Source organism: Phyllostomus hastatus, unplaced genomic scaffold (genome assembly GCF_019186645.2).
Source record: "Phyllostomus hastatus isolate PE091 unplaced genomic scaffold, TTU_PhHast_1.1 phas_scaffold_182, whole genome shotgun sequence".
NCBI classification, from domain to species: Eukaryota; Metazoa; Chordata; class Mammalia; order Chiroptera; family Phyllostomidae; genus Phyllostomus; species Phyllostomus hastatus.
The window spans coordinates 31,390,060-31,408,255 of record NW_025334013.1 but is presented as its reverse complement, the minus strand read 5'-3'; the positions used below and the strand labels follow the sequence as shown (position 1 = coordinate 31,408,255).

The 18,196-nt window shown below is 53.0% G+C and overlaps 2 protein-coding genes across 3 annotated transcripts; one reads left to right on the top strand and one right to left on the bottom strand.

Moving 5' to 3' along the window:
* Positions 1-898: 898 nt before the first annotated feature.
* On the top strand, positions 899-10,277 carry POMGNT1 (protein O-linked mannose N-acetylglucosaminyltransferase 1 (beta 1,2-)). Of its 2 annotated transcripts, none has more exons than XM_045859964.1 (22): positions 899-1,014; positions 1,480-1,649; positions 2,275-2,389; positions 2,518-2,636; positions 3,283-3,348; positions 3,439-3,552; positions 4,389-4,506; positions 4,684-4,782; positions 4,944-5,071; positions 5,433-5,503; positions 5,734-5,809; positions 5,998-6,081; positions 6,171-6,212; positions 6,426-6,484; positions 6,820-6,892; positions 6,978-7,106; positions 7,191-7,316; positions 8,292-8,356; positions 8,546-8,590; positions 8,829-8,964; positions 9,409-9,518; positions 9,606-10,277. In XM_045859964.1, the coding sequence occupies exons 2-22, from the start codon at positions 1,530-1,532 to the stop codon at positions 9,691-9,693; spliced, it is 1,983 nt and encodes a 660-aa protein (XP_045715920.1). In that variant the 5' UTR covers positions 899-1,014; positions 1,480-1,529; the 3' UTR covers positions 9,694-10,277. The 2 variants fall into 2 exon arrangements, with proteins under 2 accessions (XP_045715920.1, XP_045715919.1); XM_045859963.1 differs by having other exon boundaries at positions 925-1,059.
* Positions 10,278-12,334: 2,057 nt separating this feature from the next.
* Positions 12,335-17,476, bottom strand: TSPAN1 (tetraspanin 1). Its single transcript, XM_045859970.1, has 8 exons — positions 17,287-17,476; positions 16,778-16,842; positions 13,925-14,131; positions 13,641-13,715; positions 13,426-13,524; positions 13,187-13,345; positions 12,999-13,082; positions 12,335-12,810 (listed from the first exon to the last, which is right to left on the bottom strand). Exons 2-8 carry the CDS (start codon positions 16,832-16,834, stop codon positions 12,763-12,765), a joined length of 729 nt encoding a protein of 242 aa, XP_045715926.1. The 5' UTR covers positions 16,835-16,842; positions 17,287-17,476; the 3' UTR covers positions 12,335-12,762.
* Positions 17,477-18,196: the final 720 nt, after the last annotated feature.

Here is an 18,196-nt window from a genome sequence, read left to right as displayed (position 1 = left end):
TTTGTCATTTCATTTATCTATCCAGTCATTGGTTGATTCTTTTGTGGTCCCTGACCAGGGATGGAACCTGCAACCTTGGCGTATGGAAAGGACACACTAATCAACTGAGCTACCCTGCCAGAGCCTAAGAAGCCCTCCAAGTGACTGACACAAGCCAAGGTTTGAGGAATATTGTAGTTAAGTAAAGTGTGGTGTATATGTATTATCTCATTTAATCTTCACAACATGTCTGTATTTTTACTCAGTATAGTGCAGGGATTAAGAGTGAAATCTGGAGCCAGACGGTTGGGGTTTGAATTCTGGCTTTCCCAGCTTTGTGACATTGGGCCGCATTTTCTTTCTCTGTAAGAGTGGCATAGTAATAGTCATGGAGTTGTTGGGTAATGAAATGAGTTAGTATAACGTGCTTCGAACGGTAACTGGCACCGAGCAAACATCACATAAGGGTATTCCCATTTCACAAAGAAGGGAACCTAGGCTGAGATGTGAATCGACTTCCTTAAAGTCTAGGTGAGTGGTAGAACCAGGTTTTTAATTTCCCTTAGCCTTCAGAGGCCGCGCATGCACCAGAGCTGGGTGAAGCCTTGCCCAAGCAAGGGGGGCAAGAAGCTGTGTCCAAGGCCCCTAATCCCGATGACACTAGGGTGCAGTGCGGTCTAGTTCAAGGCTCTAGAACTCCGACTGGAATCCAGTTTGCCACCTGGCTGTGCGGTCGGCAGGGAAGCAGCTCCTCCCCAGCACCCACCCCGCCAGCTCGCGGCAAAACTGCCTAGGGGCTAAGCACTCACGATGACGCCAGCTACACCCCACCAGCCGCAGCCCCAAGCGCCGCCCGCCGCCCTCTCACCCCACGGCGTTGGCGGCGGCGGCGGCGGCGGCGGCGGAAGCCGGGAGGCGGGCCGGGTCGGCTGGGGCGGGGCCGCGCGCGGCATGGAGGAGGCGGAGGCCGCGGCGCGCCGGGCGGAGCAGTGCGGGCCCGAAAGGGGCCCGAGCGGGGCCCAGGGCTCCTGACCCGTGAGTGCCTCCGGGCGGGGGTCCGGGAGTGCTGGTGCGGCCGGGGTAGGTCTCCCGATGCCTCCGGCGGCTCCGGCCCCTAGGAGAAGAGCAGGGTCACATAGAAGGGGAGAGGAGAATGGCAGGGTGGGGGGTGGGGGGAGCCGCTGCCCTTAGCCCACCCCCGGAATGAGAAGGCTTGGGGCTTGGTCATTTTGGGGGCTCATGATCCTTAAAAGTCTATGATTTGGCTTCCTCCTCTGGGTCCCTGGGCAACCCTGCCAATTTCTTCAGCCTCAGGAGAGTTTCCAGGTGATCTGACCCCTCTGAAGATTTCCTTCCCAGAAAAGTTGAGCCACTTTCCCCAGGTTACACAGTGTGGATACCTGCAGGGAAGCATTACTGGGAGGTCCTCCCTCATCTCCTCAGAAGGCATCTGGCTTTAGGAGGAACACCTTACTCCATGTGATCCTCTGGTCCCCTCAGTTTCCTGAAGGCATGGGTTGGACGGGACAGTGGTGACCCTCCAGTCCGGCATGGACGACTGGAAGCCCAGCCCCCTCCTCAAGCCCTTTGGGGCTCGGAAGAAGAGGAGCTGGTATCTTACCTGGAAGTATAAACTGACCAACCAGAGGACCCTGCGGAGATTCTGCCAGGTATAGAGATGTCCCAGATCTCCCAGGTCCTTCCTCCCAGCCTTACCCCCTTGCCCAGACTATGATTCCTAGAACCCACCTTGGCAACCGTCACCCTAGAAAGGAGTAGCAGGTTCCTAGAGGGGAAACCTGTGTCATGTCCCTATCAGGTAGTTGTTTGGGCCCAGAGTTCTGGAATCAGAGCCCAAATACAGCCTTCTAGGTTTCTGAGAAAAGCCCAAGTCTGATCAGGGAGGCTTTGCTCAAGAGCCCATACCACCAGGCAATCAGAGCTAGGAGCCAGGTCTTCTGGCACCCATCTGTTTCTCTGGGACTAGCTCTGTCTTTAGGAACTAATTGTGGAGGAAACCAAGGAAATCAAGGTTTCACATGGAAGAATACAGGAGCTCTGGGTAGGGAGAGCCCTGATGAGGGATGAAGGGTTGTGGGGGAGGGAGGTGTCCCCAGAGAAGGTGATTATGGAACTGGACCCTGGTTGGGGGAGTGGAACTGGGCAGACGGAGGAGAGACAGGTCCCAGGTTCTCCCTTGTCACCACTGAAGCCAGGGCCCTCCTTTCAGGAAGACCCTCAATGATCTGGGGAGGGGAGGTGCCTCTCTTTAGTCATTCTCACCCCTCCCCTCAGACAGGGGCTGTGCTTTTTCTACTGGTGACCGTCATTGTCAACATCAAGTTGATCCTGGACACACGACGGGCAATCAATGAGGCCAATGAAGACTCAGAGCCGGAGCAAGACTATGGTGGGGCCAGGTTGAGGATGGGATTGGTGTATGGGGTTCCCTGGGATCTCATGGCTAAAACAGCAGGCATATCCTAAAGGATGAGACTGCTGGAGAGACTACTTCCATGACCTGTCATAACCCCACAGATGAGGCCCTGGGCCGATTGGATCCCCCACGGCGCAGAGGCAGCAGTCCCCGGAGGGTCCTGGATGTGGAGGTATACTCAAGCCGTAGCAAAGTATATGTGGCAGTGGATGGCACTACGGTGAGTGGGTTGGTGTCTGGTGTACACTCCTTTCTACTCAGGGTGTGGTCCCCTGGCTTTGGTGCCCACTGCCTGAGTAGGAACTACACCTCTGCTAATTTCTACATGGGTGACTTTGAAGTCCTCAGTTTCTCATCTGACACCTGGGAGTGATGAATTTCTACTTGCCAGGATTATATGAAAAGTATGTGAAATGTATTATATGGAGTGGGATTTTATCAGAAGTGATCATTAGTATTAGTAGGCAGTTAATTCTGTGTTATTTATGTCATGATCACTTCCTGGTCTTTCTGTTAGCTTTAGCCTTGTCTCCAGCACCAGAACGGAAAGTAATCAGACCCTTCCAGGGCTCAGTCTGATAGATCATGGTATGCTCAGCACGAGGCAAGGCAGTCACGGGCTCTAAGTCATGGAAGCTGTGGAGGGGGAGGTTGTAGAAAGGTGGGATCTCTTTTGATGGGAGTGCTCTGGAGGCTTCCTGGAAGAGGTGGCATTCAAGCTGGGTTGGAAGAGAATTGTGTAAACAGAGGCATAGGCAGGAGAGGAGGTTTCATTTTATGCAGTTGTGGTTTTTTTTTTAAGTGCCAATAAGAGAGACCTTGAATGCCAGAGTGAAGAGTTAGACTTTGTCTCTGCCACCCTGTAGGTACTGGAGGATGAGGCCCGGGAGCAGGGCCGGGGCATCCATGTCATCGTCCTCAACCAGGCCACGGTGAGGTTCTAGGGGGAGGGCACCTGGAGGGCCGAAGCTGAGCCCTCCTTGCTGGTGACACTAACTCACAAGTGGTGTGTCTTCTGCCAGGGTCATGTCATGGCAAAGCGTGTGTTTGACACATACTCACCTCATGAAGATGAGGCCATGGTTCTGTTCCTCAATATGGTGGCACCTGGCCGAGTGCTCATCTGCACCGTCAAGGTATGTGACTCGACCCTGGCCCCATCACCCCAAACTCCAGCTCCAACCCTGCCCATGGCCCTGTGTTCTCTGCCCCTAGTATGGCACACTGGGAAGGGACTCTGGAGGAAAGTAACTTGGGTTCCAATACCAGCCTCGTCATTTTACCCATGGAGCCTTGGGTGTGGGGGCCACAATGGGAAGCAAGACAGAGTCCCTAACCTCATGGAGTTTACTCTAGCAGGGCAGGATTTTTTTTTTTTTTTAAGCAGCCGAATAAATCCTTAATGTCAGGAAATGATAACTTATATGAGGAAGAAAATAAAGCAACAGAGGCCAAGTGATGGGGGATGCATTTTAGAAAGGGAAGGCCTCTGTAAGGAAATGACATGTGAGCAGAAATCTGGGAGAAGAGTGGAGTGAGCCATGTGTATATCTGGAGGAAGAGCATTCTAGATAGAAAAATGGCAAGTGCAAAGGCCCTGGAGTGGGAACGTGCTTGGCATGCTTGAAGAACAATGAGGATGCCAGAGGAGCTGGAGCAGAGTAAGGGAGGGGAAAAGAGTGGTAGGAAGAAGGAAGAGAGGTAGCAGGGGACAGAAGTGCAGATTATGTGGGATTATGGTAAGGACTTATTAGCCTGGTGACCTTGGATGACTCTCAGAATCTCCCTAAGCCTTTCATTTTCTTATCTGTGAAATGATAGCAATCACAGAGGGTGGTTGCGATAATTTAATGAGCTAATTTAAGTAAAAGGCTTGACCTCGTGCCTGACACGTACTCACAGTTAGTGCTTCATGAGACCAGGTCTCCCGGAACCTTGTTGTTCAGGCTGACCACCTTCTCTGGTCTCACAGGACGAGGGCTCCTTCCACCTCAAGGACACAGCCAAGGCTCTCCTGAGGAGCTTAGGCAGCCAGGCTGGCCCTGCTCTGGGCTGGAGGGACACCTGGGCCTTCGTGGGACGAAAAGGAGGTGCCAGCGCCCTGGGCCATCCACCCGTATAGTATTAAGGGCCTGAGGGGGCAGAACCCTAAATGTGGGGAGGGAAGCCAGTGGTGGTGAGTTGGATGAAAGTGGGTAGGGAAATGTGAAAAAGCTCCAAATCTGGAGTCTGGGCCCCCATTATCCCTCGTTCCTGCCACCTGCCAGGTCCAGTCCTCGGGGAGAAGCATTCCAAGTCACCTGCCCTGTCCTCCTGGGGGGACCCAGTCCTCCTGAAAACAGATGTGCCGCTGAGCTCAGCTGAAGGTGGGGTTAGTGGGGGCTGGGCTCTGGGGCAGTGCCTGGGCTGGGATGGGCATTTGGCTCCTCTTCATGGGGCTCTATAAAACTCTTGACTGTGGTGTCTGGTGTTCTTCAGACTGCACTGGCCTTGTGCCCCCAATCTTTTGACCCTGTCTCTCCCTCAGAGGCAGAGTGCCACTGGGCAGACACAGAGCTGAACCGTCGCCGTAGGCGCTTCTGCAGCAAAGTCGAGGGCTACGGGAGTGTGTGCAGCTGCAAGGACCCCACACCCATTGAGTTCAGCCCTGACCCAGTGAGTGGGGCCTTAGGCCATAAGACTTGGACTCCTTCCCGACCTGGCAAAAGGCCCTAGGAAAGATCCAGGTTGGGCTTTCCCAACCCTAGCCTGGGAGGGAACCAGGAGCTGAGGCTTCACATTGAACTCAGAAACACGGGGCAGTTGGAGCAGGTAGGGGCAGGTGGAGAGGGCCGGACGCGTGAGCAAAGGCCTGGAGTGGAGCACCAAGCTCAGTGTGTGGAGCACCAAGACAGGGAAGACTCTCCCTTTTCCCCGAAGTCTCCCTCACCCCTCCCCTCACAAGAACTCTTCCTGGGGTAGGGATCCCAATTTGAAGAGAGAATGAGGCAAGAGCTAAAAGCCATTTCTCACTCAGCTCCCAGACAACAAGGTCCTCAATGTTCCTGTGGCTGTCATTGCAGGGAACCGGCCCAATTACCTGTACAGGTGAGCCTGGGAAAGGGCTTCATCCAGCAGTGAACAAGAGGGTGCCCAGAGGGTGGGAACCCCAGGCTCATCTGCCTGCGGGAGGAACTCTTGAGGTAGGCAGAAACACAACAGATTCTAGGTCCACTTACATGTGTGGGTGAGCACGGGGAATATGGGTCCATCTATAAACAACAAGGAGTCCTGAGTGGGGGAGGTCAAAGAGTCCTGACCCATCCTGGGCTTCCCAGGATGCTGCGCTCTCTGCTTTCAGCCCAGGGCGTGTCTCCCCAGATGATAACAGTTTTCATCGATGGCTACTATGAGGTGAGTGGGACTTGGGGACTTTGGGTGGAGCAGTGTTGCGGGTGCTGAGTAGCAGTGATCACTGAGGACTGACAAGGGAGACAGCCCAGGCAAGGGCTGTGAAATGTGGAGGGCTTGGCATGTCAGGGCTTGTAGAGACGGGCAGGGGGAAGGGGCTCACTTGGATGACCAGCGGCCCTGCCCCCCAGGAGCCGATGGACGTGGTGGCACTGTTTGGTTTGAGGGGCATCCAGCACACTCCCATCAGCATCAAGAACGCTCGCGTGTCTCAGGTACTACCTAAGCAGGGACAGGAGGGGCAGACAGCCGGCAGCACCGTCCACCCTAAAGCTCATGTGCCCTGTTTCTATTCCCCACCCAGCACTACAAGGCCAGCCTCACAGCCACTTTCAACCTGTTTCCAGTGAGTAGTAAGGAAAAACTCTTGGACCTAGGGAGGGGACACATGAGCATAACATCTGGTCTTATATAGCAAGCTCTTCCACTCTCTGGGTCTTATCCTTCTCATCTGGAAAATGGGAAGAGTACTACTTGAGGAGTGAGAGGAAGGTGGAGGAGGGTGGAGGAGGAAATTGGAAAGGCCCCCCTTGGGATCATGTTGTCCCTCCCCCTGCAGGAGGCCAAGTTTGCTGTAGTTTTGGAAGAGGACCTGGACATTGCCGTGGATTTTTTCAGGTGAGGGAAGTGCCCTTCCGTGCAGCTTCTGTAAGCTGTGTGGGGCCTCTTTGCTTGACCGGGTCTCTATCTCTAGGAAGAAGGCAGTAAGGTGTCTTGGAGAGCTTTCTGAAGGAAGCAAGCTTAAAAATGGCAGGGGGAGTAGTCTGAGCAAAGGTAGGATGGTAGGTGTTGGGCTAGAGTAGAGAGCTGAAAGGATGAATGGAGACAGTGGAGGTCTGGGGGAAGGGGGAGGAGACATGGCCCTTGAGTCCCATCCCTAGCTCTGCCCACATCACTGTGTGGCTGGGTTTTTCTTTGTCTCTCCCTGAACCTTTGGACCTTACCTCTCTCAGTTTCCTGAGTCAGTCCATCCACCTGCTGGAGGAGGATGACAGCCTGTACTGTATCTCTGCCTGGAATGACCAGGTAGGCTGAGTGGCCCAGAGTCAGCTGGGGAGTTTGTAGAGGCCCTGAGCTAATGCCTGAGCTAATCATGGCCCCCTATTCCTAGGGGTATGAACACACTGCCGAGGACCCGACATTGCTGTACCGTGTGGAGACCATGCCTGGGCTGGGCTGGGTGCTCAGGAAGTCTTTGTATAAGGAGGAGCTTGAGCCCAAATGGCCTACGCCAGAAAAGGTGTCCTGGCAGGGTAGGGTGAGTGGGCTGGGGTCCCCTACCAGCTTAGAACGTCTTAACCTTCAAAATCTTCCATGGCCCCAGCTCTGGGACTGGGACATGTGGATGCGGATGCCGGAACAACGCCGAGGCCGAGAGTGCATCATCCCTGATGTTTCCCGATCCTACCACTTCGGTATTGTGGGCCTCAACATGAATGGCTACTTCCACGTGAGTGGGAGGGGGGGATGTTGGGGAGGGGGCACAGCATGGGAAACAGGGCAAAGAACATGGGCGCTGGAGCAACCCCCGCTCTGCCACTCAGTAGTCATGTGACCTTGGGGAAACGACTGATTGTCCTTTTACCTCAGTTTCTTTATTTGCAAAATGAAAAATACTATTTACTTAATAGAGTTGTGAGGTTATGAGGTTTAAATGAGTTAATATATGCAAAATACTTTGAACTGTGAGCATTATATAAGGGTTAGCTGGTATTTTTATTATTACTATTCTTAGCACTAGACTGTGGGAGTGAGGAGGGTATTTCTGCCGCCAAGCATGCATCCAGCCCTGCAAGCTGTGCCCTCTCCTGTCCTTGCAAGTGCTGGAGCCTAAGCCTCAGCCTGAAGTGAACAGGGAGGTTGCCAAGTCCCACCCACTACATGGCTGTGTCCCAAGGGTCCCTCCCCTCCCCATTACTAGGAGGGAGGCCTTGAGACAGCCCAGCCTGAAGGAATGGACAGCTTCCAGCTTGGAACCTCTTAGAAGCCAGAAGGACCCTCAGATGCCAGCTAGTATGAGACCCCCACTCATTTCCCCTAGAGGGGCAGGCATTTACCTCAGGTCACTCTCTGCACCCAAGTCACAGCAGTTTTCTCTACTCGTGCAACCTATCCCTTTGCCCACCTCCCCTGCAGGGCCTGTTCCTAGCTTCTAGCACAGCCATAGAACCACAGGCCCAGGGAGAACCACTGGGGACAGGGACTAGCTCAGTGGTCAGCATGAGCTACTGCCATGGACGTGAGCTCTTTGGTAATGCTTAAGCCCGAATTAAAGCTTTAAGAGCCTGGCAAGGATACTGGAAATTAGAGGCACCTATGTAGGTCCAGGACTTCATCTGTGGGCCTGTGGATGTGTGGTAGGTCAGTGGGCAGGTACGGAACAGACCACACAAGGCCCTGATTTGCACCCTCACACCCCCTCCAGGAGGCCTACTTCAAGAAGCACAAGTTCAACACAGTTCCAGGTGTCCAGCTTAGGAACGTGGACAGGTGAGGGTGGGGGGCAGGGCAGAGAAGAGGATATTGTGGAGCCTTAATACCAGTATTGGACAGTCCCTTCCAACCCTGGGGCCTGTGTGTTTATCCCAGCCCTGCTGCCCCCCGATTCCTTTACCCAGCCCTGCTCCTAGGACCTTAGGGGCTATCCCCTCCCTTGACCCATTTCTCCCTTTCCTTTAGTCTGAAGAAGGAAGCTTATGAAGTGGAAGTTCACAGGCTGCTCAGGTATGGCCTAGGGCAGTTAGGGGTATGTGGCAGGGAGTGAGGAGTCATCAAATACTGGGGTCTTGGCCTCATAATTTGCATGGCCCACTGCAAAGTGAAAATCAGGGCTCCTTGTTCAAAAATTACTAAGACTTTCAAGACAACAACAACTAAGCAAGGGGACTTGTGTGATACACTTATGAATTGCTCCCTGTCTTACCTTCCCGCCCTCACTACCCTGACCTGGCTTCCACTACAGTGAGGCTGAAGTTCTGGACCATAGCAAGGACCCTTGTGAAGACTCTTTCCTTCCAGACACAGAGGGCCATACCTACGTGGCCTTTATCCGAATGGAGAAAGATGATGACTTCACCACCTGGACCCAACTTGCCAAGGTGCCCAATACTACACCTACTCTAGGAATACCCCTTTCCCCAAGATACAGGAAGCCTTTTTCTAGAATCTTCTACCTCAGAACCTTCTCTTAACACTCTCAGAACCCCTCTTCCAATCCCCTTGTTCAAATTCATATTTTTTTTAAATATTTTATTTATTTATTTTTAGAGAGGGAAAGGAGGGAGATAGAGAGAGAGAGAGAAACATCAATGTGCGGTTGCTGGGGGTTATGGCCTGCAACCCAGGAATGTACCCTGGCTGGGAATCGAACCTGGGACACTTTGGTTCCCAGCCCATGCTCAAATTCATATTTTAAAAGATGTTACCTCTTGCAAATTGAGGAAACTGCTGAGGAAGGGTCTGGGGCTGGGCCGTGGGCCCTCAGTGGCCCCTCGCCCACAGCTCCCTTACCCATGCTTCTGTGCGTGCCTCACCCCCACCAGTGCCTCCATATCTGGGACCTAGATGTGCGTGGCAACCACCGGGGCCTGTGGAGATTGTTTCGGAAGAAGAACCACTTCCTGGTAGTGGGGGTCCCAGCCTCCCCCTACTCGTGAGTGACTCTTTTCTTCCCTGGGAAATGGGAGACTGGCTAGATTAGGGGACATAGCTAATGACCTCTTCCCTGTTATCTTCACAGAGTGAAGAAGCCACCATCAGTCACCCCAATTTTCCTGGAGCCACCCCCAAAGGAGGAGGGAGCCCCAGGAGCTGTAGAACAGACATGAGACCTCCTCCAGGACCCTGCAGGATTGGGTGCTATGTACCCCCAGGCAGGCTAGCCCTTTATCCCGTCCTGTAGGATTTTGTAGACACTGGCAGGGGCTGGGGCTGGTTTGTTTTTAACATGAGACTTAATTACTAACTTTAAGGGGAGGGCTCTCCTGTTCCAACACCCCTGTTTCTGAGTTGGAGGTCTATTTATTTACTTTCTTGTTGGGAAAGGACACGATAGTACCTAGGATCCCTGGGCCCCTCATCCTGCCCTTTGTATACTCCCTCCTCCCTCCTCCGAGGCCTGGCTCAGATTTAACCTATTTATTTACTGTCCTGAGGGCCTTGGAAACAGGCTGAAGCCTGAAGGGCCTTGATTTCTTTGTGGACTGGGGTGCTGCCCTGGGGGTGGGGCTGGCTCTTACTCAGGAAACTGCTGTGCCCAACTCCTGGACAGGCCTGGCAGGGGCCCACCCACTGATGCAGACTCACTCAGAGACCCTCAGACACTGCACCAGGCGTCTTCTCAGCCTCATTTTTATCCAGATTTTCAAAGCTGGATAAGGTGGCCATTGATTAAAAAAGGCGAAAAGCTCTAGGAACCAGTCTTGTGATTGTGTGTGTGTGTGTGTGTGTGTGTGTGTGTGTGTGTGAGAGAGAGAGAGAGAGAATGAGAGAATGGTGGATGGTGACTTTTCCTTGCTGCCCTCCACAGGGTTTATCTTCCATTTGGGACTATTTAGCCACCAGGGGATGCCCAAGTCTCAAACTTCCAGGTTTTTCCCTTGGCTCCACCCTAGAGCAGCTGAGCTTGACCTGTTGGGGCTGAGCTTGGAATAGCCACCCACACCCCTTCCCTACTGTTTAACCACCAAGCTGTTTCCTGCCTAGCTTGTCAGGGCTAGACACTTGTCCCCAGAGATGCAGCAGGAGAGAGCAAAAAGAGGTACTTCGGGGTGGGAAGGTAATGGGGTCGCAGGTGAGTACAGTGCAGTGTGGGTAGGGAGGGAGTGGGTAAGACAGAACTGGGTTGGCATCATTCAGGAGGCTAGGACTGGGCTGCAGGTGGAGACAGGGATGAGGATTTCTGTGGCCCTCAAGGCACTGTATGCAGATTTCATAGCTGTGCATTTTTTTCTAGAGAAAAGGCATTGTTTTCCTCAGACCCGGCCAGTGATCCAGAGAAGTTAGGAAGATCTAAGTTTGTTACAGAGGCACCAGAAAATGAACAGGATTGTCTACAGGGAGTGGATGAGAGCCCAAAGCAGGTGCAGTGAGGCATACAAGGGATCTGTGAAGGACTTAGGATCAGGGAAGTGGATATAGAACACCTCTTGAGGAAGGGTCTGCCTGCAGAGCCCTTGAGAGGCGAGCCTCATGCGCTCCCAGAGAGTCTTGGCTAGGAAGGCAAGAACTGATGAACTCCTGCCCTCCCTTCACCAGCTCTCTGCCCCAGCCTCCCCCACCCGTGCCTGGAGCGCAGCTCGGCGATGGCACCGGTGGTGTGGCTTTGGATAGTTCTTGCCCTCCTGCTGCCTTCAGTGTTTGCTGAAACCAGAGATAGTGTTTGAGGTGCCCTAACAACCAGGTTGAGGAGCAATTAGCTCGCAATGAGGTGGAGGCCCGCCCTGGGCAAACAAATCTACAGCATTTATACGGGCACCTGGGGGAGGTGTGTGTGCAAGGCATAGAAGAGTGCGGAAGAGGGCCTCAGTGCTCTCCTGCCCGCTTCTCAGCGGGCTCCTAATTTGGGTCTCGAACTAACTCTTAAGCATTCATTGTATGGCCCTGGTCAGGTCACTGTTCCTTTTTGGGATTAGCAAGGGTGATAGATAGTTCCTGGCTACCTTAGAAAAACCTGGGAAGGGGGGTTCAGGGGTCCAAGGGAAGCAAGGGGGAGGACTGGTTTGCCATGTGGAGCTTCGTTTTGGTAGCAGACATGTTCTCCAGCCATGGCCTCCTTCGTTGCTCCTGGTTTAGCAACAATCAGATCTGTGTGGGGGACATGCGGGCTTTTTGGTAAACCTGTTGCCATGTCAAATGGCCTGGGTCCAAACTCTTCACAGAAGGTGTGGGACTGCAACTAGTCACATGGCCTTTCTAGGCCCCATTTCTAGAACATGGGAGTAGTTAAGAGGAAATAAAGATCAGATCTGTACAACACCAGACAGGCCAAGAGCAAAGAATAAATGAAGTTCTTTCTGAAATCCCCAAAGCAGAAATAGGTGTGGGGTTTTGCCTGCATGGATCCTCTGATGGGGCTTTCAGAAGGCTTCCCAGAGCCTAAGGAGTGACCTCTCCCATTGCCCTGGCAATATTTCTGGTCTTCCCCACCCCCACTTGGGCACAAGCTTGTTATTTTCATAGCTTTATGGTCCAGTGCCCCTCACCAGGAATGGGTAGTTTCAGGCCAAAGTCCTCCCACATTATAGGAAGCCAACTGGCCCAACCCTCACCTCCTCCCAGTGCCCTGTTGACCATCCTTGTTATGCTTCCTCCCAGGCCTGGCATCCAAATGAAGGGAAGAAATAGCCACCCACATCCACTTCACTTCTCTTCTACCTTTCCAGGGGCCTTCTGAGTCTCCAGCCCCACAGGAATCTGAGACCAGTTTAGGCAAGATGGGTTCCTCTCCCCAAGGATTCATAAGAAGAGTCCCAGTAGAAATATTTTAATTGGTTTATGAATTCTGAAGTGCCTTTTCACATCTGCCTGGTTACTGCTAATTTTGCATATGCCCAGGATATAGGGTACCTTACTACCCAGGGGAGTACTGGAGTCACCAAGAGCTCCTGTTGGCCAGAAGGGCATCAAGGGTTCAAGAGACAGACTGGAGGAATGGGCAGAACATAGCCAGTTCTTAGAACTGGCTCTGGAACAGGTGGGCCCCAACTCCATCAATGGAAGGCAAAGTCAGGCACAGCCTATAGGGGGTGGACCCCAACTCCACAACAGCAGGTCCAGGCCCATTCTGGCCCAAGAGACACTGTTAGATCCTGTCCCCATGCTGATCACGCCCACTGGGCAGTACCAGGGTGCCTCTCCCAGTTCCTGCAGCAGCACTGGCGGAGGCAGAGGCAGACTTATTTCATATTGCAGTACAGATACAAGGACACAGTCATGGCAGCCAGCTAGTGGAGAAGAAATAGGGAGCGATGAGGGGGCATCATCACAGTCCTTAAGTTTTAGTCCCTCTGCTCTGCAAGCCCCCAACATGAAACTCTGTTAGAAGTCTGTCTCCTCCAGAGAAGCCTCAGAGAGAGGTGAAGCAGGTCTGAGCCAGTGGGGATGTCCTGCCCCAACCTCCTTGACCCCTTACCTCTAAGCCCCCAATTCCAGCCGCCACACCACCCACAGTGACTGCATTGGTTCGGATGCTTTTCAGAAGCTGCTTGAAGCAACCCTTGGGGAAGAGAAAAGAGCATCTATAGTCAGCACCTGCCTCCCACCCTTCCTCAGCATTCTGAGGCCTTTAAAGCAGCCCCGACCTTCCATGCCAGCCCACACCTGTACAGCTTTGTCCTCCGCCCTCTTCTTGGTACAAGCTTCCGTGTCTGTGCTGTTGACGACGTTATCAAAGCAACAGTATGGGGGAAAGGCATTGTTCTCTTTGAAGTAGGGAGAGTTCTCAAAGTCTGTGTAGTTATTGAAGCCACAGCACTTGAGCTGGAGACAAGGAAGAGAAGGTGGTCAGCGGGGCCTTGCTTCTTTCTTCCCACTCCAAAATCTCCCCCAGTCCACCTTACCCCTTCCATGGTGCTGTTCCACACTTGAGTGAAGTCCTTCTGGGAACCATAGTCTTTCTCGATGGCAGGCACTATCACCAGCGTCAGGAAGTGCTCAGCCTGGAGGGGACAGGCCAGTGTTTAGGGCCTGATAGGGAAGGTGGCCATTCACAGGCCACAGCCCACTTCCAGGGCTTTGCCCAATCTGATCCCCTTGCCCCATCCTCGATCCTTACCATTGTGGTATACACCAAGGCGACTACAGCGGCTGCAACCTCAGCAGTGAAGATGAGGAAGAGGATGAAGAAGAACTGAATGGGAAACAGGGGTTTGAATTTTAGGGAGAGACAGTCCCTCATGAATTCCTTGCTCTAACCCACCCCCATACAGACTCGACAGGGGCCCCTTTGCTGAGGTCCCTGGAGTCCAGAACAGGGTTTTGGGATCCCCAGGGCTTGGTGTCAAAGGTGAGGGGACCCTGAGCATTGGTTATGGGCCTCTGGAGCTGGGTTTGACACACCATCAGGAGGGCACACTTGTTCTCTGTGTGAGCACCATAGCAGCCCAGGAAACCAAGGGCAAAGAGCACAGCGCCAGCTGCGATGAGGAAGTAGCCCACGTTGACAAACTGCATGGCACTGGACGACATCGGCCCGAAGATCTTCAGGAAGGACTGCCCGTCGACTGACACCCAGATTCCCACTGCCAACAGGGCCACACCACACAGCTGGGGACAAAGAGGCAGACCTTGAAACAGTGCTGACAAGAAGCCCCCTATCACACAGTTGAGTCAGGGAGATGGGAGATGAGAAACTTCCCCTTTTATTGGCTAAGGAATCTAAAAACTCTTCTGCCCTGACTGGTGTGGCTCAGTGGACTGAGCGCCAGCCTGCAAACAGAAAGGTCGCTGGTTCGATTCTCAGGGCACATGCCTGGGTTGCAGGCCAGGCCCCCAGTTGGGGGCGTGTATGACAGGGAACCATGTATCTCTCACACATTCTTGTTTCTCTCCCTCTCTTTCTCCCTCCCCTCTCTCTAAAAAAGTAAATAAATAAAATCTTTTTAAAAATAAAAATAACAACTCTTCCTGTAGGGAGGAAGAATATCCTGTAGAGCAGGGGTGTGAAACTCATTTTGACGGGGGGCCACATCAGCCTCACAGTTGCCTTCAAAGGACTGAATGTAATTTTAGGACTGTATACATGTAACTACTGCTTAACTAGGGGCAAAGAGCTTGGCGCTGCTGCTGGGTAGAAACAAGGTGCCAGGCCAGATGAAACAAGGTGGAGGGCCGGATTTGGCCATCAGATCTTGTGTTTGTCACCTGCGCTGTTGAGCCAGAAGGATGGGAGCTGAGATACCATAGCCAGGGTCAGGCTGCTCACCTAGGTAGATATAACTGGGATCAGAGGTTCCTCAAATACCTACTGGGTGCCGGGGCGGATGTGAGGGGGTAGGCTTTCCCTCACCCATGCCAGGGTCCTACCACATAGCTGGAGGTAAAAACAAGCAGGTGAGCACCGAATTTCCTCCCCAGCCTATTGGTGCCTGGAACACCTCTTTCCTCTGATAGGCAGAAACAGGGGCGTGGTAGCACTGAGCTGGCTCAACAGTAACCATGGCAGCAAAGGCAGGGCTGAGGTTTACACCCACTCCCAACCTTGGAGAGGCAGGGGGTGAGAAGGGGCACCCTGAGGCCCCAGTTGGCTCCACTTCAGGATTGGTTTCCAGGCCTGCCCTTCATCTAGCCTAGACCTCTCCTTATAGAGACTGGTGGAGCAAAGTATAGCCAAAGCTCTTAGAGGCTCCATAGCTCAACCCCAAACCTCAGAGGGACTCCCGAGGCCCAGGCTGGGGAGGAGGGCACAGCCCAGCTCCCAAAGCAAAGCTATGCTGACCCAGAGCTTCAGTGGTTGAGTCGTCCTGACACCACCTTGAAGGCCAGTCCCCACTTCCCAGCTACAGCAACTAAGGTTAGAACCCGGAATAAGGTGGCAGGTTGTGGCTGGATTCCAGGCATGTTTGCTCAAGGACAAAAAGCTGGATTTTCAGCCTGTAGTGTCAAATTTCAAGGAGTCCGAGGCCTGCCCTGCTTTGCACAGCCTCGTAAGGGCTGGGCAACAGAGGCAAGAAACCAAACCGGATTTGCCTTTAACCCCCTCTGACCAGAGCCTTTGCTGTCCTAATCCCTGGAATCCTGTTGTCTTCTCCAGACACACGGATAATGGTTAGAGCCTGAAAGCGAAAGGAAGCTCAAAACACGGCTGGCACCCAAGTCGGATTTCTCCAAATTCCTCTACACTCCATGTCTCCACTTCCTCACCTTGTGCTCAGTCTAACCCACTCTGATGTGGCTCCACGGTCTCGGTCTCTGGTGACATCCTGTGCTAAATCTGGTAGACACTTCATGCCATGTCCTCCTTAACCTCTCTATCTCACTCTCCTCGTTTTCTTCGCATTGATCTTTCTCCATCTGCTTTCTGGTGGTCATTCCTTCGCTTATTCCTTATAAGCTAAGTTTCTCAGAGTTCAGTCTCTCTGAGTGCTCTCTCCCACTGCATGGCCTCAACGACCACCTGTGGGCACAGGATTTTCAAATGTCCATGTCCAGTTCCCACCTGAGCTGCAACTCTAAGCTGCCTGTGGGACATCCGGGGGCTGCTCATTCCAGAGATATGGACATCATCTCCGAGACCTCTGTCTCCCTTGCACCTTCTTCCATCCTTCCGCCACCACCTGAGGATTTTCTCCTTTGTCTACTTTTCTATTTTGTACATTTCTCCCCATCTCCACCGCCATCTCCAGGGTTTATGCCTTATTGCTAAGCTTCCTCAAACATGCCCTACGCAATCTGTTCCTGGTTTTCTTAGCAATATCTGATTTCACTACCTCTGGGCCTTTCTGCATGCTTTACAAACCCTGCATGAAGGGCAAATCCCTAGCTCCCACTATATCCTCAAGGAAGTCTTCTCTGCCCAAGTGGGGTTCAAGCCCCTCCTATGGGCTCCCATAGGCCCTGTGCTAGGGCCAGAAATACTACATTGAGACTGTCTGCCTGCTGGACCTGAGATCCTCCAGGGCAGAGAAAGAGCTTGCTCACCTGTCACCCCAGCACTTAGCACTGAGTCTTAGGCTATACATGTGTGTTGAATGAATAGGGCTGCTTGAGGCAGACCTTCTGCTGTGCAGTCTCTGGGCCTTCTCTTCCTTCAGCTCCCCATCATACAGAAGCCACCAAATCTCCTTCCACACTAGGAAAACCCCTCCCCACCGTGGGCCCCAATGCAGTCTCTTATTTTCTAGCTTAAGCTCCACTCAGGTTGTAACCCACTCCTGTAGGGAGCCCCAAAGAGCCCACAACCCTTATACTTACAAAGATGAGAAAATTGAAGAGGATCGTAATGGTCTTAATGAAGCTGTAGCACTGCATAGTGGCTCCTGGGAGACAGACATGTATGACTTAGAACCTCCCCCGCAAGCCCAGGATAGCCCTGGCCCTGACATTGGACCCTGACATACCAGACGCCAGAATCCTGAAACCATAAAACCACCAAGCTTCCCCTGCATCTGGACTCTGATACCTCAGGATTTTTCCCAGTTCTCATCCTGCCACTCCCACCTCTCTGTACTACCCAGACCCTCTACCAGCACCTGCTACTCTGAGATCCTAACACCCCAGGTTCATCCACTGGTACCTCAAGTCTAACTCCCACGCTATAGGTCACTTCATGCCCTTCCCTGGCATCTACATATCCTAAACCCCTCCCCACAGCAACCCTAGACTCCTCTAGGACCCTCCCATGGTCCTTCCAGCTTCCTGAACTTGCTTCCAGATTGAGTTCCCGTCATAGGATAATCTTTACCCTATGCCACATCACCCACCTGTTTAGGACTCTTCGGTTGTGACTTCTGAAAGAAGGATCTGCCGAGGCTCCAGGGGGGACAAACAGCTCCAGGAAACTGCCACTGAGTGGGCAGGGAGACAACGGAGCTGGATTTCACACAACACTGCTCACCTGCAGGTGGGGCAGGTGTTTTAAAGGCTTCCTTCTGCCCGCCTGCCTGCCTGCTCCACCCCAGCCCATAGGCCTCCTCTCGCCCCTGCTGCCCCCTGCTGCCTGGAGATCTGTCCCCACAGCCTCTGTTCCCATAGCCACAGGAGCAGCCAGCCTCCTCCTGGCAACAACAACCTTGGGCAATGCCCTTCCTGATCTGAGAAGGAAGAGAAATCTGGGGGTGGGTCCTGAGAACTTCTGAGCGCCGTCCACCACTACAGTGCACATACACTTCTAACTTTCTGCGGATACGTGCATACGTCCCCTGTGTGCTCACAAGCATACTCTTCTGCCCAGGCTGCTATCTACGTACTCACACGCAGATACACACATAAACACCTACTGGTGCTCATGAGTATACACACACCCACACTGAACTCGGTGTGGACCAACTCCTAGAAACTGATAAACAACAGAGCAATATCTGAGATATACACTGAGAGCTTCTTTCTGTCTCACACACACACTTTCAAGGAAGTGACCAAGGTTTTGCAGCTTCTGCTCCCTCCTTTGAGTAGCAAACAGCTCCTAGTTCTTTTCCCTTCACAAAACCTCAAATCCCCATCTTTCTCCTCCCTTGATCTCTGCTCCTCACTCTTCTCTCCCCCTCCCTATTCTCTTCTTCCCCCTTCTGTCGCAGTACTCTGTGTACACCCCTTCCCTCTCTGCCAGCAGGTGGCAGCATGGTCCCACAAAAGCATCACCTGCACAGTTGTAAGGCACTGTACTGCCCACCT